Here is a 19,632-nt window from a genome sequence, read left to right on the forward strand (position 1 = left end):
GATTCGCTGGTGGTCACCCACCCAACTACTAACTCACCGGCGTGTGGCTTAAGTACGGCTGAGCGGACGGGAAGCCCTGTTTTCCACACCCTATGGTCGTATGTATTATTTTATATGTGGATAAGAATCATATCGTAATAGTGTGGAGTTGGTTGGGTTGTGGAAGGGTGAGCGTTGACTACCAAGGTAGGGGTGAAACCCGGATGAGAATCCTTCGGGCCGCAATAGCCAGCCAGGAAGGAGAGATAACGCCACTCACAAACGCTCATGTTGGAACAACTATCCTCCGAAACTTAATTGGAGAATTCATCGAATGCGATAAACAAAACAATTCAATCCCATACCTCTACTGTACTAACCTTACCTACGCTGTACGGATCAGTTGCAATTGAGTATCTCCAAACAACGGAGAACGAAAAGTTGAAGTGAACCGTGGAGACTGTCCCGTAAGAAAGCCAGAGGCCCCAACAATGAAGAACTTTATCGGCGCCACACTGGTGACAGCTGTTACAGCTACAGCGACTAGCACTTCTGCTCCGACATCGGCCCCAACTGGATCTAGCTATGCATCTGGTTTTGACATGACCAAAAGCTGGGCCAACCTGAGCCCCTATAAGGACGCAGATAGCTTCGGCATTCCTAGTGGTGTGCCGCAAGGATGTGAACTGTCCCAGGTGCATGTTCTGCACCGCCACGCGCAGCGATTCCCCACGGATTACCCCCTGGACGGCGAGGGAATGACCGACTTTGCCGCCAAGTTGACCAATTACAGCAAGGCTAACCCGGATAAGACTGTGGCTGTGGGTCCTTTGAAGTTCCTAAACAACTGGGACTATGTTCTTGGCGAGGACACTCTTATGGAGAATGGTGCTGCCACTGAGGCTACATCCGGTGCCAACTTTTGGATCAAGTACGGAAGACTGTTGTATCGTGCCGGACGTGAGAATGTGGCTGCTTGGAGCTCATCTCTTAACGTTTACGCCAACGGCACAGACCGCCCAACACCGGTGTTCCGCACTACCTCCCAAGCGCGTATTTTGGAAAGCGCACGTTGGTGGCTCAGTGAGTGGAACTCTCATCTCATTCGTCAGTCCCGGATAACTAGCTAACCTCTTCGACTAGGCGGCTTCTTTGGCAACAGTGGAGGCAACAGCTCTTACGACCAGTATAATCTTGTCGTGATTCCCGAGCAAGCTGATTTCAACAACACTCTCGCTTCTTACGAAACATGCACGTTTGATTATTCCGAAGGGTGAGCGAAAATTCCTCCAACAATGAATACTTAATCATGAAACCGTATTAACGAAAATCACAGTGACAACGCTGCTGAGATCTTCATTCCTCGATACACAAAGGATGCTCGCACCCGTCTGTCCTCTTACTTCCCTTCCGACTTCAACCTGACCAGCATGGACGTTCTTGCCATGCAGAACCTCTGTGTATACGAGTACACCAGTCTCGGCGGCTCATCCTTCTGCTCTCTTTTCACCGAGCAAGAGTGGAAGGACTTCGAGTACAACATCGACGTGCAGTACTATGGAGACTACGCCTACGGCTCTCCCAGTGGTCGCGCCCAGGGCATCGGCTACGTTCTAGAGCTCGCCGCTCGCCTCGAGAAAAAGCTTATCAACTCAAGCGATACAAGCGTCAACTACACCTACACCAATAATGAAGCCCAGTTTCCATTTGGCCAGCCCTTCTACATGGACATGTCTCACGATGATATTATCTTGTCTGTGATCAACGCTCTTGGTTTCGACTACTTCAAGTACGGTCCCAAGGGTTTGCCCGTTCACCTTGACCATGCGCCTGAGCGCAACTTCTCTCTCAGCCAGATGACACCCTTTGGTGCCCGATTCATTTCTGAGATCTGGACTTGCCCTCGTGATGTGTCATTCGATGATCTGGACCCTGTTCTGTACACCAACCCTACCATCAACTCGACTGCCAAAACCACGGAGTACATTCGCTTTGTGCTCAACAACTCTCCGCTCCCACAAGATGGACTGATCGGTTGTGAGAATTCCAGCAATGGTTTCTGCCACCTCGATAAGTTCTTGCGTGGCGTGCCCGCTCTGAAGGAAAAGGCGCAGTTCCAGAAGGCATGCTTTGGTAATTATACCACCGGAAGCCAGGTCGGGGATGGTGCTCCTGAATCTTAGATCGAACTAAGAGGGTGGTCTCTAGATAAGTCCTTCTTAACGCATGTTCTTGTACATATACCGTTGCACCGTACTATATGGATGCTGAGGCCTGATGCCTCGGGTGTCAGCCCTGCCTCAGTTCTGTATATAGTTAGTGGGTTGTGAGGTTCCCTTGCTTATTGAGGGACAACCCTAGGGTTCAGCCACCACCTCAGTATTGCTAACTTAGTTAGCTTCCGGAGATAGTTCTTCCTGTAATCATACACATATCACTGGTTTCTTCCATCCTCTCATCTCATTAGTATGTATCGTGTTCTACAGAGTGGAAGAAATATAAAACATTAGGAAGGGTAATATTAAGGCAACGGCACCTCCAGTTCTATATACACAATTTATCGACCGACGTACTTGAGCTCCAAGTATCTTGCCGGCAGATAAGTCAAAGCCGTCACAACGAATGTAAACTCGTTGGCAACATCACCACCAGCATCTCCAATCGTTGCGGCAAGGGGACCGATAAACCAAGTCTCATCCATGCCCAAACACCACGCCACGACCCCAAGGGAAAACGCCACACTCGCGCCAATTCCTAGCGGAAGCCTAGCCGGGTCGTTCCACCCTTCGAGATCATAGTTGTTGAAGTTACCCTTCCGGAAAATATAGTGTTCCTGGAACAGGATAATGGCATAACTTGTGCACCAGTATCCCAGCAGACTCAAGAAATTTTGAAGGTATTCGTTCAACTTTTGCCGACCACCGATCGACAAGCCGAGGATACAGGCGAAGCAGAACAATGTCCAGAGAGACCGAGGAATGCGAGCGAAGGGTCGGGCAAGTTGCTGGAAGGAGATGGCGGAACTATAAATACTGATGACGTTGACGTTGATACCGGACAACACAAGGAGAGTAAGGAGGAACTTGGCGAATCCGCGAGGATGAAGCATCTCTTGAATGAGATAACCAATTCCTTGGTCGTATGCAGCGGACCAGTCGGGCTTGGTGTTCAAAGCAGACGCGACCATGCAGCCAGCGACCATGCCGATCGAGGTGGGAATCGAGATACCAAAGGTCGTCATGAGGAACACCTTCAAGCGACTCGTGTTGGCAGGATAGTGGACATAGTAGTCGCTAGCCATTGTGCACCACGAGGCACTGGATCCGTAAACAACAGCCATTAAACTGAGAACGGCACCGGAGAAAGAGGAACCAGTCACGGTAGCCGGTGCCGCATTGTCTGCATATTCACCGGTCTCGCCGTAGATGATCAGGAAAATCACCAAAAACACCATCCAGGCCCATCTCTCGTAAATCAAAATAGCTTTCAACCCGACGCAAGAAATGAACAGGGCCACGACAGCCAAGATAACAATTCCAAGAATCAAAGAGACGTGGCCGTCGGAGACCGCCGTCAACGCAAGACCTCCAGTGATACATGCGACAGCAGCCCATCCCAGTTGCTGGATACCGTTTAACAAGGCGACCAGCTTATTAGGCCACCAACCGAAGCTATACCGACTAACACTGATTTGACGCAATCCAGTCACAGCGCCGAAGGTCGCACAGAATCCACTCAGCGATGCAGCCAAGATGGAAACAAAGGTGGTAATGAGGATCGATTGTTTCATAGTCAGGCCGAACTCCCAGCCGAGGAAGCCAGTCGCAAAGCAGGAGGTGTTCATCGTGCCACTCGCCCACAGAGCTGCCATTGATATCTCCTCCACCCAATGGACCTCTCTTTTATCTTCGGCACGCTTGCGCTCAATGGCATCGGACTCTATACCGAGTTTCTTATCCAGCTTAGCCTCCAGCGCGCGGATTCTAGCCAGGATACCGGTCTCGTGAGGGGCAGCATCGTCAACTGAAACCACCTCGGGTGAGTCATGTTTTTCACTTGGCTGCTGGACTGTCGCAAGGCCTTTCTCCGGATCGTAGGCCATGATTCCTGGTGGATTGCGAAGCAGCGATGGGAAAACAAGTGACACTCTGTGCCCGGGGGAATCGCTGAATTTTAAGGCTGTGGGGGAAAAGATAAGCCTTGTATGGGAGAAGATTTCCCAGCTCCACCCCGGCGCTGTTTCCCAATTTATTCCAAAGTTGGTTAGCGGGACCGTTACAGTGGCCCCATGTAACTGGTTACTTTGAAGCTTGCTTTCCTTTCGGTTGTTTCCTATCAACACACGCCACACGGGCCCCTTGGTTATTGGATGGAAACCGACGGATTCCGTTTATCAAAAAATGTAACAAGAATCGTAGGGTTTCGTAGTAAATCTACGTGCTATTTTATGCAGCATTAAAAGGATTAGCCTATGTTCATGGCTGAGTTCAAAAGTAAAACGGTATATATACGAGTTATCAGTAATCGGAAATGATCTTGTACGACAATATCCATAGACCGGTGAGAAGGGGATCATGACTAATGAGTTTTCTTCTTTTTTTTTTTTTTTTTTACTATAGGACCTCCTCTAAAGGAATTGTGAGGGCGGTGTGGTAGCGCTTTTCATAGTATATTAACCGTCTTATTGGCTCTATCTAATAGAGAACTGGGTGTTATCTCTTAGAGATTTGCTTATATTCTCGATTTTTCGAGTCGCAAATCCCCTGCAGTTCCTATTTCGTCAATGACAAGCCTTGCCCAGAACCTTGGCTCGGCTAAGCTAATCTTACCCGCTCTCAACCTTGGAAGCCACGTGAAGCCAGGTCATACGGCACACGCAATGCAAAAACCCCTTTCTAGAACAGGAGATCCTATGGAACATCCTTAACAGTAGGAAACAAAATAGAACCTGGAGTTGCGGCTGAGGTGAGATATTTATCACCCTAGATGCGTAGGCGAGTGGAGACGTCTATCACCTTAGATAAGAATTGCCACCCCACTCTCACCTCTGTCGTCTCGGTATCCAGAATTCTCACCTATATCACCCGTACCCACTACTCACTATACAATGCTGCTTAGATGCTGACGCCACGTTAAGAATTGGCCCATGCAGAATATGTGGCTTAAGGACGACTAAGCGGACGGGAAGCCTTGTTTTCCACACCTTATGCTCACATGTATCTAGCTAAGTGTGGCAAAGGATTATCAAGTGCACATAGGCCGAGAAAGACATTTAAGTAAATTGCCCATATTGTTCATTTGGTTCGTCATATTACTCATATCTACATGATTCTATAAAAACATAAAGGTGGCCGTAAACATCGCTGCGGCCAATGCCATGAGGCCCTGCGCACCAGCCGATTCCTTAGTCAACAGTCCGCTGGCAGCTCCGGTATGGTTTGCTGACCCATTGACTGCAGTTGGGGTATCCCCCAGTCCAGATGGCAGTCCCTGGTAGCCAAACGTCAGGTTCTGGGGAATGGATTGATTGTAGCAGTGCCCATTCGCAATATCCAAGTTGGTCAGGTCAGCCGAGTTCAGGAAGAACATGTACTTCGACTGTTTTATGTCCTTGAATCCGGAGGTGTCGTATGGGAACTTGTCGCCCGGATCCGTTGCCGAGGTGTTGCGGAGGAAGATGCACTGGACTTGATCGGGGAAGTCGGTGGCCAGTTTTGGGTAGTCGCGCATGACGTCGCTGTTGCTGGTGTCTGCCACCAGGACAAACTTGCGCTCGGGGAAGGTTTCAAAGATCTTTTGCAATAAGAATTTGCGGATCGACAGAGTGGCAGAGACGTCGCTGAAGTTGAGAGGACGGGTGTCGAAGGAGCCGCCCGGGTAGTTGGTGTAGATGAACTCCATGTAGTTTCTAGTAATTTGCTCGGGGGTAGTGGTCTAAAATGACTATTAGTATTTTAAATAAGGAGGTGGCAACCAGAGTAGACTTACAAGGTAGTGGAAATGCGTATCGGGGAGGCTGATGGACCAGTTGCGGTAAATCTCCGGCATGTTCTCCCAAGACGTGAATGGACGGGCGAAAGAATTGATTAATCCTTGCTCTGGTTGGTAAATTTTGGTGACACGTAAAATATCATCAATGTCAGAAATGATCGTGAGTCCGGTTGGAGGCACAAGATAGGCGGTAGCATTTCCGATACTTGCACCCTCGACATGAGTGTCCAGTCTCTGGATCGCAGAGGTTTCATTTCCTGCAGTAAGGCCATTGCTATCAATCGGCACAAAGGTGTCGAAATCACCTTCAACCGTGGTGTTGTATGGCAGAGTGATTTCTTGCGTACCACCTGTTGTGTTGGATGATCCACCGCCGCCTGGCTGTCCGCTGGATCCCTGACTCGCTGCGGGCTTCAGGTGGATCTTGTTCACGGCAACCTCTGGCTGCTGCACAACAAAAATTTCGGCAGTCAGGTTACGTGCCTGGGCCTGCTGGGATTTAGGAAGGTCCGAGATACTAGTGTTGACGAGGAAGATATCGGCCAAATCGTTCAATTTTGAGACTGAAGTGTTCGGCTGCTTATAGACGTTTCCGTGGAAGCGAACGTTCCACCCTGATTTGGTCCAGTTGGCATAAGGGTCGATGTTCAACACATTTGTTGGTAATGCTTTCAATTCAGAGCTGTCCAATCCCAGGGAGCTCACAACGGCGTCTCCAGTCGGGAACCCCTGAAAGAAGTTGGGCACCCCAGATGCGACCCATGAAGGTAGACCAGACCCAACGTCCGAAAGGACATTTCCGATATCAGATTCAACGTCGCTCAAGATGTTTCGGCCAACAATTGGAGAAGGATTATGCTCGACCGGGGAAGGTGTAATGACGGGGTCGGGCGGGGCGACACTATTGGCGAAAGCCGTGGGCGCGGGGGAAGCAGAGGCAATTGAGAGAAGTGAGGCCTGTACAAGGCTATGTGTAAAGATGTACCTCATTGTTTCCAAGTATGCTGTAGAAGGTAGGATAAATAAACAATGCTCCTAAAGAAATCACACAACGGGCGGCAGGGATCGAAACCTTGGAATGGAAGCCGCGAGGGTGTAGAAGGAATAAAAATCCAAGAAACTAAATTCTGCGACGTTCAATCTATTTAAAAGGTCCAAACAAGGTCCAAAAGTCTTCAAAGGGGAAATTAACAGGGAATATCCCTGACGTCATTGTGGAGCTCCACTATTTGTTTGCTACCCTATTAAAAGACCTCCACGGATATTATCTTCGATGATCGCACCTAAGTAGGTAGGGTTGCTCTATGTATGATTACTCCCGATACCCGAATCGTCCTGGGTTTCCTCTAGAGTTGTCAGTACCTTCTAGTATAGTGCAAGTTAAAATCCTTATTTAAGCCTTGATGAAGAAAATGTGACCTAGTTCAGGGAATCAAGAGCGAGGGGGGAGCTTCCTGTTGGAGAGACTAGACCAGATCCTCAACTTATAGTCCTAGGCAATGGAGCTTTGAAAGAGGAGAGAGGCACGTTTCGTTGTCACCGCTGGACACCCTGCTCTCGATGGTTTGACCCCTATGTTAAGTTTCGTTTCCCTCACGGCTGTATATGTACATATCTCAATGAGGAAAAGGTCTACACTTGTAGAGTTAATAGGTACAAGAATAATCGGCCACTTACGTGGCCTTGTCATGTCTTTTTAGTGGTCTTTTTAGATGCTCTTTTTAGATGCTCTTCTAGGTTTATACGAAGGCGGTAAAAAATCTCCCTGGTTTTATTTATACGTGGACAGTTTAAGCCACAAAACCTCACTTTTTTCACCCTATCTATTATTTCTTCTCCGCCTATACGCTGTGGCTCTGTTGGTTCAGGGTCTACAATGCGTTCAACATCGCCGGAATGTAAGCTGATCGAGAAGATCCAATCAAATGTGGACAACGGGACAACCCACTTGGGCGTGGACAGGATGTTGACAATTTGATTAAATAGGCGGATCTCACGGCTCTAGTGAAATATTTTCTCCGGTAGTAGAATAGTCCTAAATGTGCAAGGGTTGACACCTTTTCTTTCACAGAAAGTGTAAGAATGCTCTCGACACCTGGGCCGAAACTGTAACAGGCAACCTTGGAAAATGCGCCAAAGCTTACATGTTTTCCAACTTTGAAGGTTCAATTACACCATAGTCAGTTCATCTACTTAACCTGATTGACACGAAAAATTCTACCCTTCAACTATTTCTCAACCTCACTGGGCAGTTCGTTTTTCACTCACAAAGCATCCCCAAGCTACCTCACTCACGGCCTTATAATGTATTTCGTTATTTCCGCCTGGGTTATGTCCACTTTTATGATTTGGAAGTGCGAGAGAAACAAACGCGAAGTACAAGCTTTGTTTGATAAAGTGGATTCTATCTTCATAAGGTGGCAGCAACAGGAACGGGCTATACGCGAAGAGAATTATTAACGTTTCCAAGAGCTTGAAGAACAACTTCAAGCAGACGCCAACCGATCGATTTTGTCTAGCGTGAGCAGTATGTGTGCATCGGAATTTGGTCGCTCAGACAAATCAAACGCCCGCCAAAACCAGGTTTTGCTAGAAGAGGTGGGATATATTAAGAGGTTCGATTGGAAAGTGTTGCTGCATATCTATAACGTTCAAAGATTCTAAGAGGCTTGCTTTATTCCAATGTATGTAGCTGGGAAACAGCGTTGGACAGTTTATCCCCGAGGACCGAGCTGCCAAGGACGATCCCCTAAATCTCGCAGACTACAGTGCCTTGCCGAAACTATCCATGCATTTCTGGTGTCTTTGGTTTCCTTTTGTGTCACAGAGGCATCTGCAATGCTTTTGGTGCTTAGCTATATAGACTCCATTTCAATGTGTCACTTGTTCGAGTTTTGGCGGTATGTCGTAACCCATGTGCTCATTGTGATACCCAATCTAACGTAGTATACCAGACCTTCCCTTGTCCGGGTTGTGCAGTTGGAGACTTATGGAAAGAATTGTGGTATTGTTTTAGGTCCAACTTTCGACCCCTGGCCTAGCTTCTAAGTCGCAAATTTGAATAGATAAACAGATTGTATTTCATACTGATTCAGTATATACTTGACTACTCTGTCAAGCAAGACATCCATCGTATAATTGTTCATTGGTATGACCGTTTCAAAGCATGGTCTTCCTTCCCGATTTAGCCACTCATGCCTTGTACTCGGGTGGTGGAGCCGAAGCAATTGGTGATATCGGTAGTGAGGTGCCCTTTGACTGCGTAGCTGCATGGTTACGCAATATCATTCTGGTTTTTGGATTATTGGAGTAAAACTCGGGACTATAGCCTTGCTTGTCCTTTGCATCAGCTGAAGCACCATGCTCAAGTAGAAGCTTGATAATCTCAGTAGGCCCAGTGACCCATCCCCTGTTCTCGGCGGTGATCGCCACATGAAGGGCCCCACATCCTTGGTTGTCTTTCAACTCAGGATCCGTGCCGTGATTCAAAAATATTCGAACCATCTCAATCTTTCCTTCACTGACAACCCTATGGAAAAGCAGCGCCTTTTCGCGATCGCAACTCTTACCCAGTTCTGGATAATTGCGTAAAAAGACTTCCACAGTCCGCTCATGACCTTTCTCAACTGCGTATGCGAAAGGCGTGTTTCCCGCGTAATCTTTTGAGAATACTTCCAAACTGGGTCCGGTCATCCGCTCCCATAATGATCGAGTCAAAGCCTTGTCGTGCTCTAGGAGAAGCTCGCAGACGTCATGACATCCCTTTGCAGCTGCCAGGTGCAGCGCTGTTTCTTCGCCATTGCTGCCTAGGGTAGGGGTATTGCAATCCAGAAACAGTTGAACTATTTCTGTATAGCCCAAGGCTGCGGCAATGCGAAGGTGGTGTCTATGTGTTTCGCGTTGCTTTGTCTCGATTGTAGGAGGATCACACTCAAGGAGCAAGCGAACAATCTCTTGGTGGCCTGCTCTTACCGCGAGGCGGAGTGGAGTTGCGCGGTTGCCATCCTCGATCCGAGGTGATGCATTCTTCTCGAGAAGAAGGCGGGCGATATGCCAATGACCCCCTTTTGCTGCATTATGAAGCGGCGAAGTTCCGATCTCGTCCACGGTATTCGGGTCTGCGCCTCCCTCTAACAGCGCCGTGACAAGATCGAGTCGGCCATGATCGGCCGCAACAATGATGTTTTCAGGGGTTTCGGGTTCTTTGCTTTTCGATTTTTCAGCCATCTTGACACACACAGCTTAATGTCAAGAACGAAGATGGAATGTCTAATCTCATTATACCGGGGTTCGGGGCGCTTTTAGCGTGCCAAAGTCGACTTAGCCCATTCTAGTACAAATAAGCGAGACCATCGATCTCGGCGGAGTGCGGAGTATGGGGTGGATATTTGGGTGAGCCGTGTATAAATCCAGTAAAAATCGGCAGGTTACCAGAGTGAGAAGCATGAACTGTTTTTAGGCAGCAGTGGCCTTCCTATTCTTCTCCTTCGTAAGCTGAATTGTGATATAGAATGGATGCAATAAAAATGCCGAGGCAAGAGCTGCCAGAGGCTGAGTGTTTCAGATGGGCAAGGCGATCCAATCAGAATGTACGGAAGTTCAGCTGAGCGGGTCAGTACAGCCGTCATTATCTGGGTATACATATCGCACTCTTATTCCATCATCACCGACTTGCATATTCCTCTTTATTGTTATGTCAACTACATACGACCATAGGGTTCCCGTTCGTTTAGTTGTATTCATGATTCTGCACGTGCCGTACCGCGTGGATTCACACGTGAATATCAGAAGATGTTGTTGAGAGCATCTGCTTCGATATCTGGTTTGTCAGGCTGCCACCTAACATTTAAGAAGCTGGTTTCTAGTTGTTTGTAGAAAATCGATCTTTCTTCTCTCCTACTTGCTTCTCCTACTTGCTCTCAAGTCAGGTCAAGGCTCGGGCGAAAGCGGCTAACCCCGCTTCTGCCTACGCCAAGCCAACGCCCAGGAGAGAACATGTTCAATTCACCGCTTTGAAGCTTGTTTGTGCTTCCTTGTCCAATCATGTGGGATTTGATGAGCGCAATTTACCCGTGCGAGAACATCTGAATGTTCTTCCTTCCACTTTGAAGACCTTGTATCTCCACATCAATGACAGAGCTTCCCTCAATTGGCTGCGATGCATATTGAATACCCCCAGCTAAGAAAGCTGGACAATGTGATGCGGTTTGGATGGCCACAGGAGAGGTGTCAAGAGGCTGGTGTTTTCTGCCTTCCTTATAACGCTGGTGAATGGGTACAAGGGGAGAACCATATGACGCAAGAGACTTCCTTGCTCGGATGGTAAGATTGGAAAGTAATAGAAGATTATCTGAGTACAGAAATTAATATCGGTCATATATACGCTACGACCTTTAAGCGACGTAAAATCGGGATATAGAAGAAAAAGAACCAAGGAGGAATCTGCATCGGTGAGGGTTTGAGGTTTGGTATATTACAGTAGATCAATGACGGGATCTTGTCTAGGAATCGAGCAAGCCCTTTCCCTTTTCTTCTTCTCTCTCTCAATAAGCACCGTTTACCACACAAATTTTCAAAACTTGTTTTGTTTCCGTACCAATTTTTTACCATGATTGACGTGTCATTACCCATCTCAACTCCATGTCCCATTAGCAGGCCCGAAATACCCAACATCTGGCATCGATTTGTACGGTACACCCTGGGCATCGGCAGTATTCAGGTACACGTTATTCCCCCACCAGTCAGGGAAAGTGGCACCAGGGTACGAGATGCAAAAGAAAATAACAATGCCACTGATGGCAAGACCTGTATCAAGTGCAGCTGCCAAGATATAATTGTACTTGGTCCACCAAGCAAAGAACTTGCGCTTAATGAAGTAATTGAAGGCAAAGTTGACCAGCGCCCAGCTGGAATAGTTGATTCCGGTGGCTAAAAGGCTTCGAGTTAGCGACTGAAAAAGAAAAAAGAGGCACTGGCAAGTTGCGGGACATACCAGGTGGGACGTTGTAAGTTCCGACAAAAATGAGTGGCCAGTTGATATACTTCCAAAACTGGCGTCTGGTATAACGATAGAGAAGGAAAGTCACAACTGGGGCGATAGCACCGATCCAGAAGAAATGCAGCAGAGGGGAATAGATCTTGCCCACGGAGTAGAGCCGTCGAGGCCCAACAAGGCCCCAGATAACAGACGAAGAATAAACAGTCCGGCCATTTGGACAAGTAAACCCATCCGCCTGGTCAGACTCACAAATCCCCGAAATATTCCCAAGCATCCAAAGTGTAACACCCGCCTGGGTGAGTGCGCCCAGGATAGTGGCTACAAACTGCGCCACGAAGCAGGTACGTGGCGGCACTTTCAGATAGTGAGCCAATTTCATATCCATAGCGAAGTAAACACCCTGTCCCACGACATCCGTGGAAATGATCTTGAAAATCATGTTTGCGAGGGGCTTTCCTTCGAACAGATATCCACCAATGAACTCAGCCAGAACATTCAGCTGATTCGCATCAACGTTCGTAATTCCCTGCACGATACCGCAGGGAACCATGTATACAACTGGGATGATCAAGGCTAGGAAGACTCCGTAGACTGGAAGTTTAGTGTGGTAGACTTCGACTAGCGCAATGGCCATTGCCATTATAACCACGATAATTCCAGCGTACCAGTACCACGGCGTCCGGCGGTATGAGGCACGGATGAGGCGAGCGTGAATATCGAGCTTATTCCGGCCCTTGAGAGCAGCCCACAAGTCGCGGCTATGCCAGATGGCAATGTGTGAAAGCACTGAGGTTATGGCAGCAAACGAAAGTCCGTATACGAAGGCAAAGGTTGCGCTCAAGTATGGAGGCGAGTATGTTCGATAAGCTGCCGTATCTAGGGTATTATCCGCAGAAATGACTCGAGCTGTATCGTAGGCGGCGCCCGTGTTATCGTACACGTCGGCTGTCATGAGTGGGAGATAAGCCGTGAACCAGGTATTGGTGTAATAGAGAGCAGGTGTGACAATCCAGTAGAAAAACGCGAAGCCTGCGAAGACATTCAATGCAGCCCATGATGGTGATAGGAGCGGGTTGGTGTTGTAGGCGATCTGGCTCCAGTCAAAGGTAATTGGACTCAGACCGAGACCTGTCTGCATGCCGAAGAGATGGTTGACGATGACGTTCTTTGGTGCGATCCAGCAGACCCAAGTGAAATAAGATAGAGCGGTGAACATAAGTCCGGGGAAGAAGTACCAGACAAAGGCACCAGTCATAACGTACATGAAGAATCGAAGACGGGTTATGCGCCATCCGTCTGCGACAGAGTTCGCTCGCGAATGCAATGTTTCTAACATGGCACAGTTGGATAATACACCTGGCCAAATGATGCGAGCCGGTTCAACGAGCCATGGAGCTGCGAGACCTGCGACGCCAAATCCAAGAAGTTGTGCAACGAGAACGATCATCACGTAGAAGCCGGGTTTGAGATCGAAATTGTAAAAGTTTTTGCTGGCAGCTTGAATAATGTTTGTCGCATCCGCTGAAGCATATCCAAAAGACACATTGCTCATAATAACGATAAGCGCGTGTTCTTTGATATTAAACGACCTGTCCGGATTGAGAACGAATGTGCCCAGAGGTCCGAGTCGGATGGATGTGAGAGGAAGAGTCTTCGCCAGGAACACCCCGATCGGATAGGCAAGTAGCTCTGCTACCAGGGCTACGATATGAACGGATGGATAGCGCAGCGAAAAGAACTGGTTAATTCCGGATCCGAGCATAGTGAAAACAATGCCTAGGAGCCACATACGCACCGTATTGACCGGCATATCGGGGTCATCTGTCTCGGGGACGACAGCCCTAACTGTAGTAACTGTTAGCCCATCAACATATATACCAACAGTGAGCTAGGCACGCGCCTTCGGGGAATGGAGAGCGGTGCGATTCATAGCTGAACTCTTCATTCGTATTCTCCTCGTCCTTTTCCAGATTTATTTGATCTAAACGGCCTTCGACTACCTCTTCATACGCTCCGACGAGCGCGGGTTTGATTATGTCGGTATCTAACTCCTTGGAAGACATAGTATAGATATTTGCGCAGGCTCAGCGCATTGCTTGATGTGAAAAAAAAAAAAAAAAGCAAAAACACACTGGTCACACACGCACGAGGAGCCCTTTTCTGCGTCTGCTTTAATTGGCTATGGCCGGGGTGCGACGCGCGCTGAGGGGAAACAGAGATAACGCATTCCGACGGTGATTGATTTCCTAGTGGAGAATGTGGGTTCAGCTTAATTTAGCTTAAGATACGGAGTAGATGGACTGACCCCCGATTTTGTGTTCAATAATGGGTCTTTCCGTTCTTGATTTGGGAATGTATGGGGTGTAAGTCATCGCTCATAAAGGGGTATAAAGGTGTTTCAATAACAAGGCCCCTCCAAATTCAGTTGGGTTTTCGATCTTATGAAAGCCACGAGTGCTTCCAAATTTAGCCTTAGTAAAAAAAATTCGAAAGATAGGGATGGCAGATGATAAGAATGACCGGGGTTGAGTCCGGGGTGCGTGTACACATGTTAAGAGACCTGCCCTGTTTCAGAGCCATATCACACCCAATCATCTATCACCATGGCTGGCCCGAAAGATTGCGACCTTAATTCCCACTCTGTCTATAATGCACTCAGCCTTTTCACCCTTCCACACCCAACTATTTGCATTCTATCTTTCTCTCCCACACATAAAATAACACATACGACCATAGGGTGTGGAAAACAGGGCTTCCCGTCCGCTCAGCCGTACTTAAGCCACACGCCGGTGAGTTAGTAGTTGGGTGGGTGACCACCAGCGAATCCTCACTGTTGTATGTTTTCAGTTATGTTCTTTTTTGATTCGTTAGGAAATCCCGCCCTACTCTCCAGTCTATTCAGGTCATTTACCTAAAAATGCCCTGAATAACATTAATTATGTATGATAAGGCGAATATTGTATCTTGGTAAATTTAAAGCTCGCCACATTAATGTGCTTTCAAAAATTTCAGGTCTTTTTATTATGCAATTAATCAATGTACCTCGGCTAGCTATACACCTCTAGTCAACGTTGGAACGGTCGTGGTATTAAGTTGCCGCTGCCGTGCCGTGACCTAAAGGCCTGATGAATTTCCATGCATTATCTGCTAGGACTCCTTTCTCCATCTTAGAGTAGTCCCTTAAATGCTAAATGCTGTTGCAAATGATTATCCGAGTGACATATAGGTGGTTAGCTGCTAATATGGAATGATATCACTGCATCCAGGTAAAGGAAAATATGTTAAAGGGTATATAGGGGACTTGGTAGATATCGTATGTGTTAGTAACGTCAACGGATATAGCGTTGGCTATTCTAGGACTTCTAGTGTTGTTAGTGGAACGTATACAACTTTTCTAACCATGAACTCTAGTGGAAAAACATATAGTCAACAACAAGCGACCTCGAAATTCTACGGCCGAAATTCGACGGCCGGATCACCACATCCTAAGAGGATTTGCCAAAGCACCAGTACCCGTTGGAGCAATCGAGACCAGGGGTTAGACCGATTCAAACGACGACTTTCTGTTTAATTATTCTTTCAAATGTTGCGATGTATACAAGCTCCGGCAGGACACTTCTACCCCTCTTCCACCCCTCTTCCGCCCCTCTTCCACCCCTCTTCCGCCCCTCTTCCGCCCCTCTTCCGCCCCTCTTCCACAGTTTCTTCTGCTTTCCTAACATGAGGGGAAAGCGATATGCCAAACCGCAAAAGCCGTACAGTGCGACGGACGCTCTGAAACGGCTCGTTGACAAAGCTAAGAGTCTATCCCTTCGAGGATACCTTAGTCTTTGGTGAAACCTCTTCAAGAAAGTTATCGACAGACCTAACGCAGGCTCATTAGTCAGTTGGTCTTCTCATCAAGGTGTGAAGATATCTATCTTCTATCAATCGTACCAAAAGGGAAATCAGCCTGGATGATTTCCGGTTTTATTTTTCGTCCCATACGGCAATGAACTTGTTCATCAGTCCGGCGCTGATGATATTGGGTATTTTGCCTAGGGACGGGCTGTCCCTTTGTGTCTGGGTGGTTTCAAAACGTGGCTGTCGATACTCATGGGTTGTGTTTCCACCATAGCGATATTGAAAAAAGGACAGCAATTTGATGGCAGGATTTTTAGAGGGATCTGTGTCGCCTTTTTCTAGTCGCTTTACCCATTCGGACGGGGGAATAAGTGTGAATTCCACCCCGGCCTCCTTCATTGCGGGGAGCATGTCTCTAGTCCAATGGAACTCGGTCGGGTTGACAATATTGTAAACCAATGGTAAATTAGAGTCATCGGCGAAATGCATTTGGTTGGTAGTAAGCGAAAGTTCGGCAATTGTCTCGGCGAGATAATCCACCGGTATCCACGCACAGGTCTAGCCAGGTTAGAACACATATTTCAAGACATCAACTTGGGAGAAGACTAACTTCATCCAGTTGAGGCAGTACATCGATAGCACGCGCGGACTGAATGATTAATGGAATGGCCTCCATGTTTGTCCATATGCCATGGACACTATCACCAACGATTTGCCCAATGCGCAGAATACTGCTTCGAGCACCCATTTGAGCGGCTTTTCCGATGATGAGCTCACTAATGAGTTTTGAACGTGCGTAGCCGGTCCTTGAAGCATGATTGTAGTCAGTTATGAGACTCTCGGCAACATCTGTAGTTACGGGTGCTCGGCTAGCAACCGATATAGAGGAGCAAAATAAGAACCGCGCAGGTTTAGATTGTTCAACGTCTAGCGAAAACTGAATCAAGTTTGATAGACCCTTTATCTGGTCCTCAAAACTTGAGAGCCCGAGGTTGAAATTAACCGACCAGGCAGCGTGTATGATTAGAGAAACCGTTTTTTTCATGATTCCAAAAATAGTAGTCTCTAGGCCAAAGTCATTCTTGCCGATGTCGCTGTATAGGGCAATCACTTTGGCTGATGAATCTTGATCAAGGGAGAGTTTCCGTTGTCGCAATGATTGAATGACTCTTGACATTGCATCCACATCGTCTAGCTTTCTAACGGGGCAATAAACGATCTCAACATGCGATGACTGCGCCAATTTGGCTAAAATATGGGCTCCCAGGGATCCAGTAACTCCAGTCAAAATCTGCATATGTAAGCACGAGGAGAGCGGGATATTAGGGCTAGAGTTTCACTCACGATTCGATGGCGAGAGGACTTGAGCATATTCGCAGCGGGGGAGGTCGGATTCTCGAACTGGGAATATTTCTCGACCCATGCATTGATTGTAGAGTTATCATCAACGGCTTCCAGGCTAGCTCCCACTCTTGAATGGTAGACCAATTTGGCGAGACGATTGACCGATCCATGGTCATAGATGACATTTTGGCCGATAGAAGGACCGTTCCCACCAAGATTGAAGTTCTTTCGGATGAAGACTGATAATTGAATGGCCTTCAGACTGTCAAGGCCAGATGCAAAGAGATCACTTTGAACAGAATCAACGGAAAGCTCTAGTGTGCTGTTGCAGAAGCCCAGAATAAGATTTGCAGTCTCAGGAATTTCCAGTGTTAGATCACCCTCTTCGATATTATCTCGCCTCTGGTATACGTCGTCGATCAATCCAGAGAACACATTGTAAGTCTGGGCACGTATGACGGATCCTTTATCTGTCCTTGGATAGGACTTTTCAGGGCTCAGCACAATTATCATATCTTTGCCAATTTGAGAAAATCCCTCTGCTCTCTTGTTGGCTTTTTGTATCACCAGCCATACAGAATCAAGAAACTCATCGTCAGTCATGTCTAACCCGTGGTTCCGGAAAATCATAATACCGGGTACTGCTCTACCAATGCCAAACACAACGGCTTCTTTAACAAGAGGTGACTCTCTGATCAGGCCTTCAATGGGGAGTGGGAGTACCTTTTCGCCATTGAGAAGTGTGACACGGTCATCCAGTCGCCCAATATATTTCCAAGCATTGGGGATAGTGGGGTGCGGTTCGAACAAGTCCCTCGAATGAAATGACTCAGGTGGCGTATCAGAATTCGAGAATATTTTAGCTTTCAGACCCTTCAGGAGGACAAGCTCATATGCATTATCGTCGATGGGCTTCATCCAAACGTATGGTTTCACGCATGGAAGGAATCGTAAATAACTCCACGATGTATCCTCGGGGGCTCGATTTGAGGTTGCAAGCGGTCCTGATTCTGTTCTAGAATAGTTCAGAAGACTAGTTTTAGTGATTGGAATTCGTAAAATTGTTCAAGTTGAGGCTACTTACGATCCTAGGTGACCCACAAGAAATATTCCTTGCCGTACCAGGCGGTCCCCAAGTTCATCAGGGCACGCACTTCCGTGGTAAGTCACCAATTCACAATTTTTCAGAGCATTGATACCTTCTTCCGATTCAGCCAACAGACCCAGTGTATAGGGAACCGTAGAGAGTAGCTGAGGATTTGCTGCTTGAAGCGTTTTAATAACATTAGTCGACGTTAAAGGCACATTCCAGTTATAGAGGTACATCAGAGTTCTCCCATGCACGGCTCGGAAGAAAGAAGAGAAGCCGTAGGTGTGATAAAGAGGCAGGGTTATCAACGCAGAAAGCCCGAACCCATTTTGAAAATTCTCCAAACATCGTCGGTGAGAATGGAAAATAGGCTTGGGTACGCCTGTGGACCCCGAAGAATGCATCACAAAGGCAGTGTGTGGACTTGCAAACGCAGCATTTGGTGCAGTCCGCCTGATTCTTGCTTCAGGGATACCATCTCGATCGAAGTCTTGTCTTTGAAGCATCGGTGTGGTTGCCAGCTGTGATTGGCGTACTTCGCACAGTTGCTCCACGATTTTCCTATACTCTTGCATATACATAAGAGTCGAGCATTTGGTTTCATCGAGGAGATTGTTATATGCCGGCACAGATAGCCTTGGGGAAATAATCAAAACACTATATCCGAGTCGACTGAGAGCACAGATATTCGTCAAGTATTCCAGGTTTGATGTGCCAAGGACTGCAACACAGCGCGGCTCCTCTCCCTTTGTGGTACGATTGTCAGTCAGGATATTAATCACCACTTTTTATTCAAGGGATACCAAGGGGAAACCAAGGTACCGAGCATTCAGTGGTCGTAGGGCTAATTACCGTAACAGAAAGGCCTTGTTGTTTGAGAACATGAGCCGCATTGTTGATCAGATTATCTAGTCTCTTGGCCGTGAAGTATTCGTAGCGGTCTATGGTTGTGCCACTTGTACAGGCCAAAATGTCCGGCTGCCCCTTTTCGCCCCCACGTAGCGTTATTAGATCGTCAATAAAGTGTAACTGGGAAAATTGTGGGCGCTTCTGAGGTTCTGAGGAGGGATAGACGAATGCTAGGTGGATTTACGATATTGGTACGGAGTACTCCGTACATATAAATATCCTCCCAGAAGGGGGGACACTGGCCACCGCCGATTTCTCTTAGCGATGAATATTTGTCCGCAGCTCTGATCCCATTTTGACCATATCACTTATCAGGATTACCTCTGTTATCACTGCATGTGTTAGGTACTAGTAGATGCAAGATAAGCAGATCCCTGCAAGCGGCTTCTGTACTCCGTACGGAGTACTGTAATACGCTTCCTATACAGATCCCCACTCTGTAAGAGTAGTAGGGGGTTTTCCCCTGTGCCCACCTCTT

General features: G+C 47.5%; 6 protein-coding genes across 6 annotated transcripts; 1 reads left to right on the top strand and 5 right to left on the bottom strand.

Annotated features, from left to right (window-relative positions):
- Positions 1-470: 470 nt before the first annotated feature.
- N7455_010408 (histidine phosphatase family protein) lies at positions 471-2,162 on the top strand (the record flags this gene model as incomplete). Its single annotated transcript, XM_040955008.2, has 3 exons — positions 471-1,062; positions 1,123-1,252; positions 1,316-2,162. The coding sequence occupies 3 exons, from the start codon at positions 471-473 to the stop codon at positions 2,160-2,162; spliced, it is 1,569 nt and encodes a 522-aa protein (XP_040814686.1).
- A 374-nt stretch (positions 2,163-2,536) lies between these two features.
- Positions 2,537-4,081, bottom strand: N7455_010409 (putative nucleoside transporter; the record flags this gene model as incomplete). The annotated part of the gene is made up of 1 exon (XM_040955009.2): positions 2,537-4,081. One exon carries the CDS (start codon positions 4,079-4,081, stop codon positions 2,537-2,539), a length of 1,545 nt encoding a protein of 514 aa, XP_040814626.2.
- A 1,229-nt stretch (positions 4,082-5,310) lies between these two features.
- N7455_010410 (phosphatidate phosphatase App1 family protein) lies at positions 5,311-7,063 on the bottom strand (the record flags this gene model as incomplete). Its single annotated transcript, XM_040954939.2, has 2 exons — positions 5,968-7,063; positions 5,311-5,913 (listed from the first exon to the last, which is right to left on the bottom strand). The coding sequence occupies exons 1-2, from the start codon at positions 6,958-6,960 to the stop codon at positions 5,311-5,313; spliced, it is 1,596 nt and encodes a 531-aa protein (XP_040814740.2). The 5' UTR covers positions 6,961-7,063.
- Positions 7,064-9,162: 2,099 nt separating this feature from the next.
- On the bottom strand, positions 9,163-10,197 carry N7455_010411 (ankyrin repeat domain-containing protein; the record flags this gene model as incomplete). The annotated part of the gene is made up of 1 exon (XM_040954795.1): positions 9,163-10,197. One exon carries the CDS (start codon positions 10,195-10,197, stop codon positions 9,163-9,165), a length of 1,035 nt encoding a protein of 344 aa, XP_040814707.1.
- A 1,405-nt stretch (positions 10,198-11,602) lies between these two features.
- Positions 11,603-14,031, bottom strand: optD (uncharacterized protein; the record flags this gene model as incomplete). The annotated part of the gene is made up of 3 exons (XM_065606444.1): positions 11,603-11,898; positions 11,963-13,813; positions 13,851-14,031. 3 exons carry the CDS (start codon positions 14,029-14,031, stop codon positions 11,603-11,605), a joined length of 2,328 nt encoding a protein of 775 aa, XP_065460407.1.
- Positions 14,032-15,937: 1,906 nt separating this feature from the next.
- N7455_010413 (uncharacterized protein) lies at positions 15,938-19,322 on the bottom strand (the record flags this gene model as incomplete). The annotated part of the gene is given in 5 exon segments (XM_065606445.1): positions 15,938-16,369; positions 16,422-17,102; positions 17,156-18,170; positions 18,240-19,029; positions 19,049-19,322. Coding segments are annotated over 5 exon segments (3,192 nt in total), but the record flags the coding sequence as incomplete, so codon positions are not given.
- Positions 19,323-19,632: the final 310 nt, after the last annotated feature.

Source organism: Penicillium solitum (assembly GCF_028829755.1).
Source record: "Penicillium solitum strain IBT 25940 chromosome Unknown utg000008l_segment0_segment0, whole genome shotgun sequence".
In the NCBI taxonomy this organism is placed as follows: domain Eukaryota; kingdom Fungi; phylum Ascomycota; class Eurotiomycetes; order Eurotiales; family Aspergillaceae; genus Penicillium; species Penicillium solitum.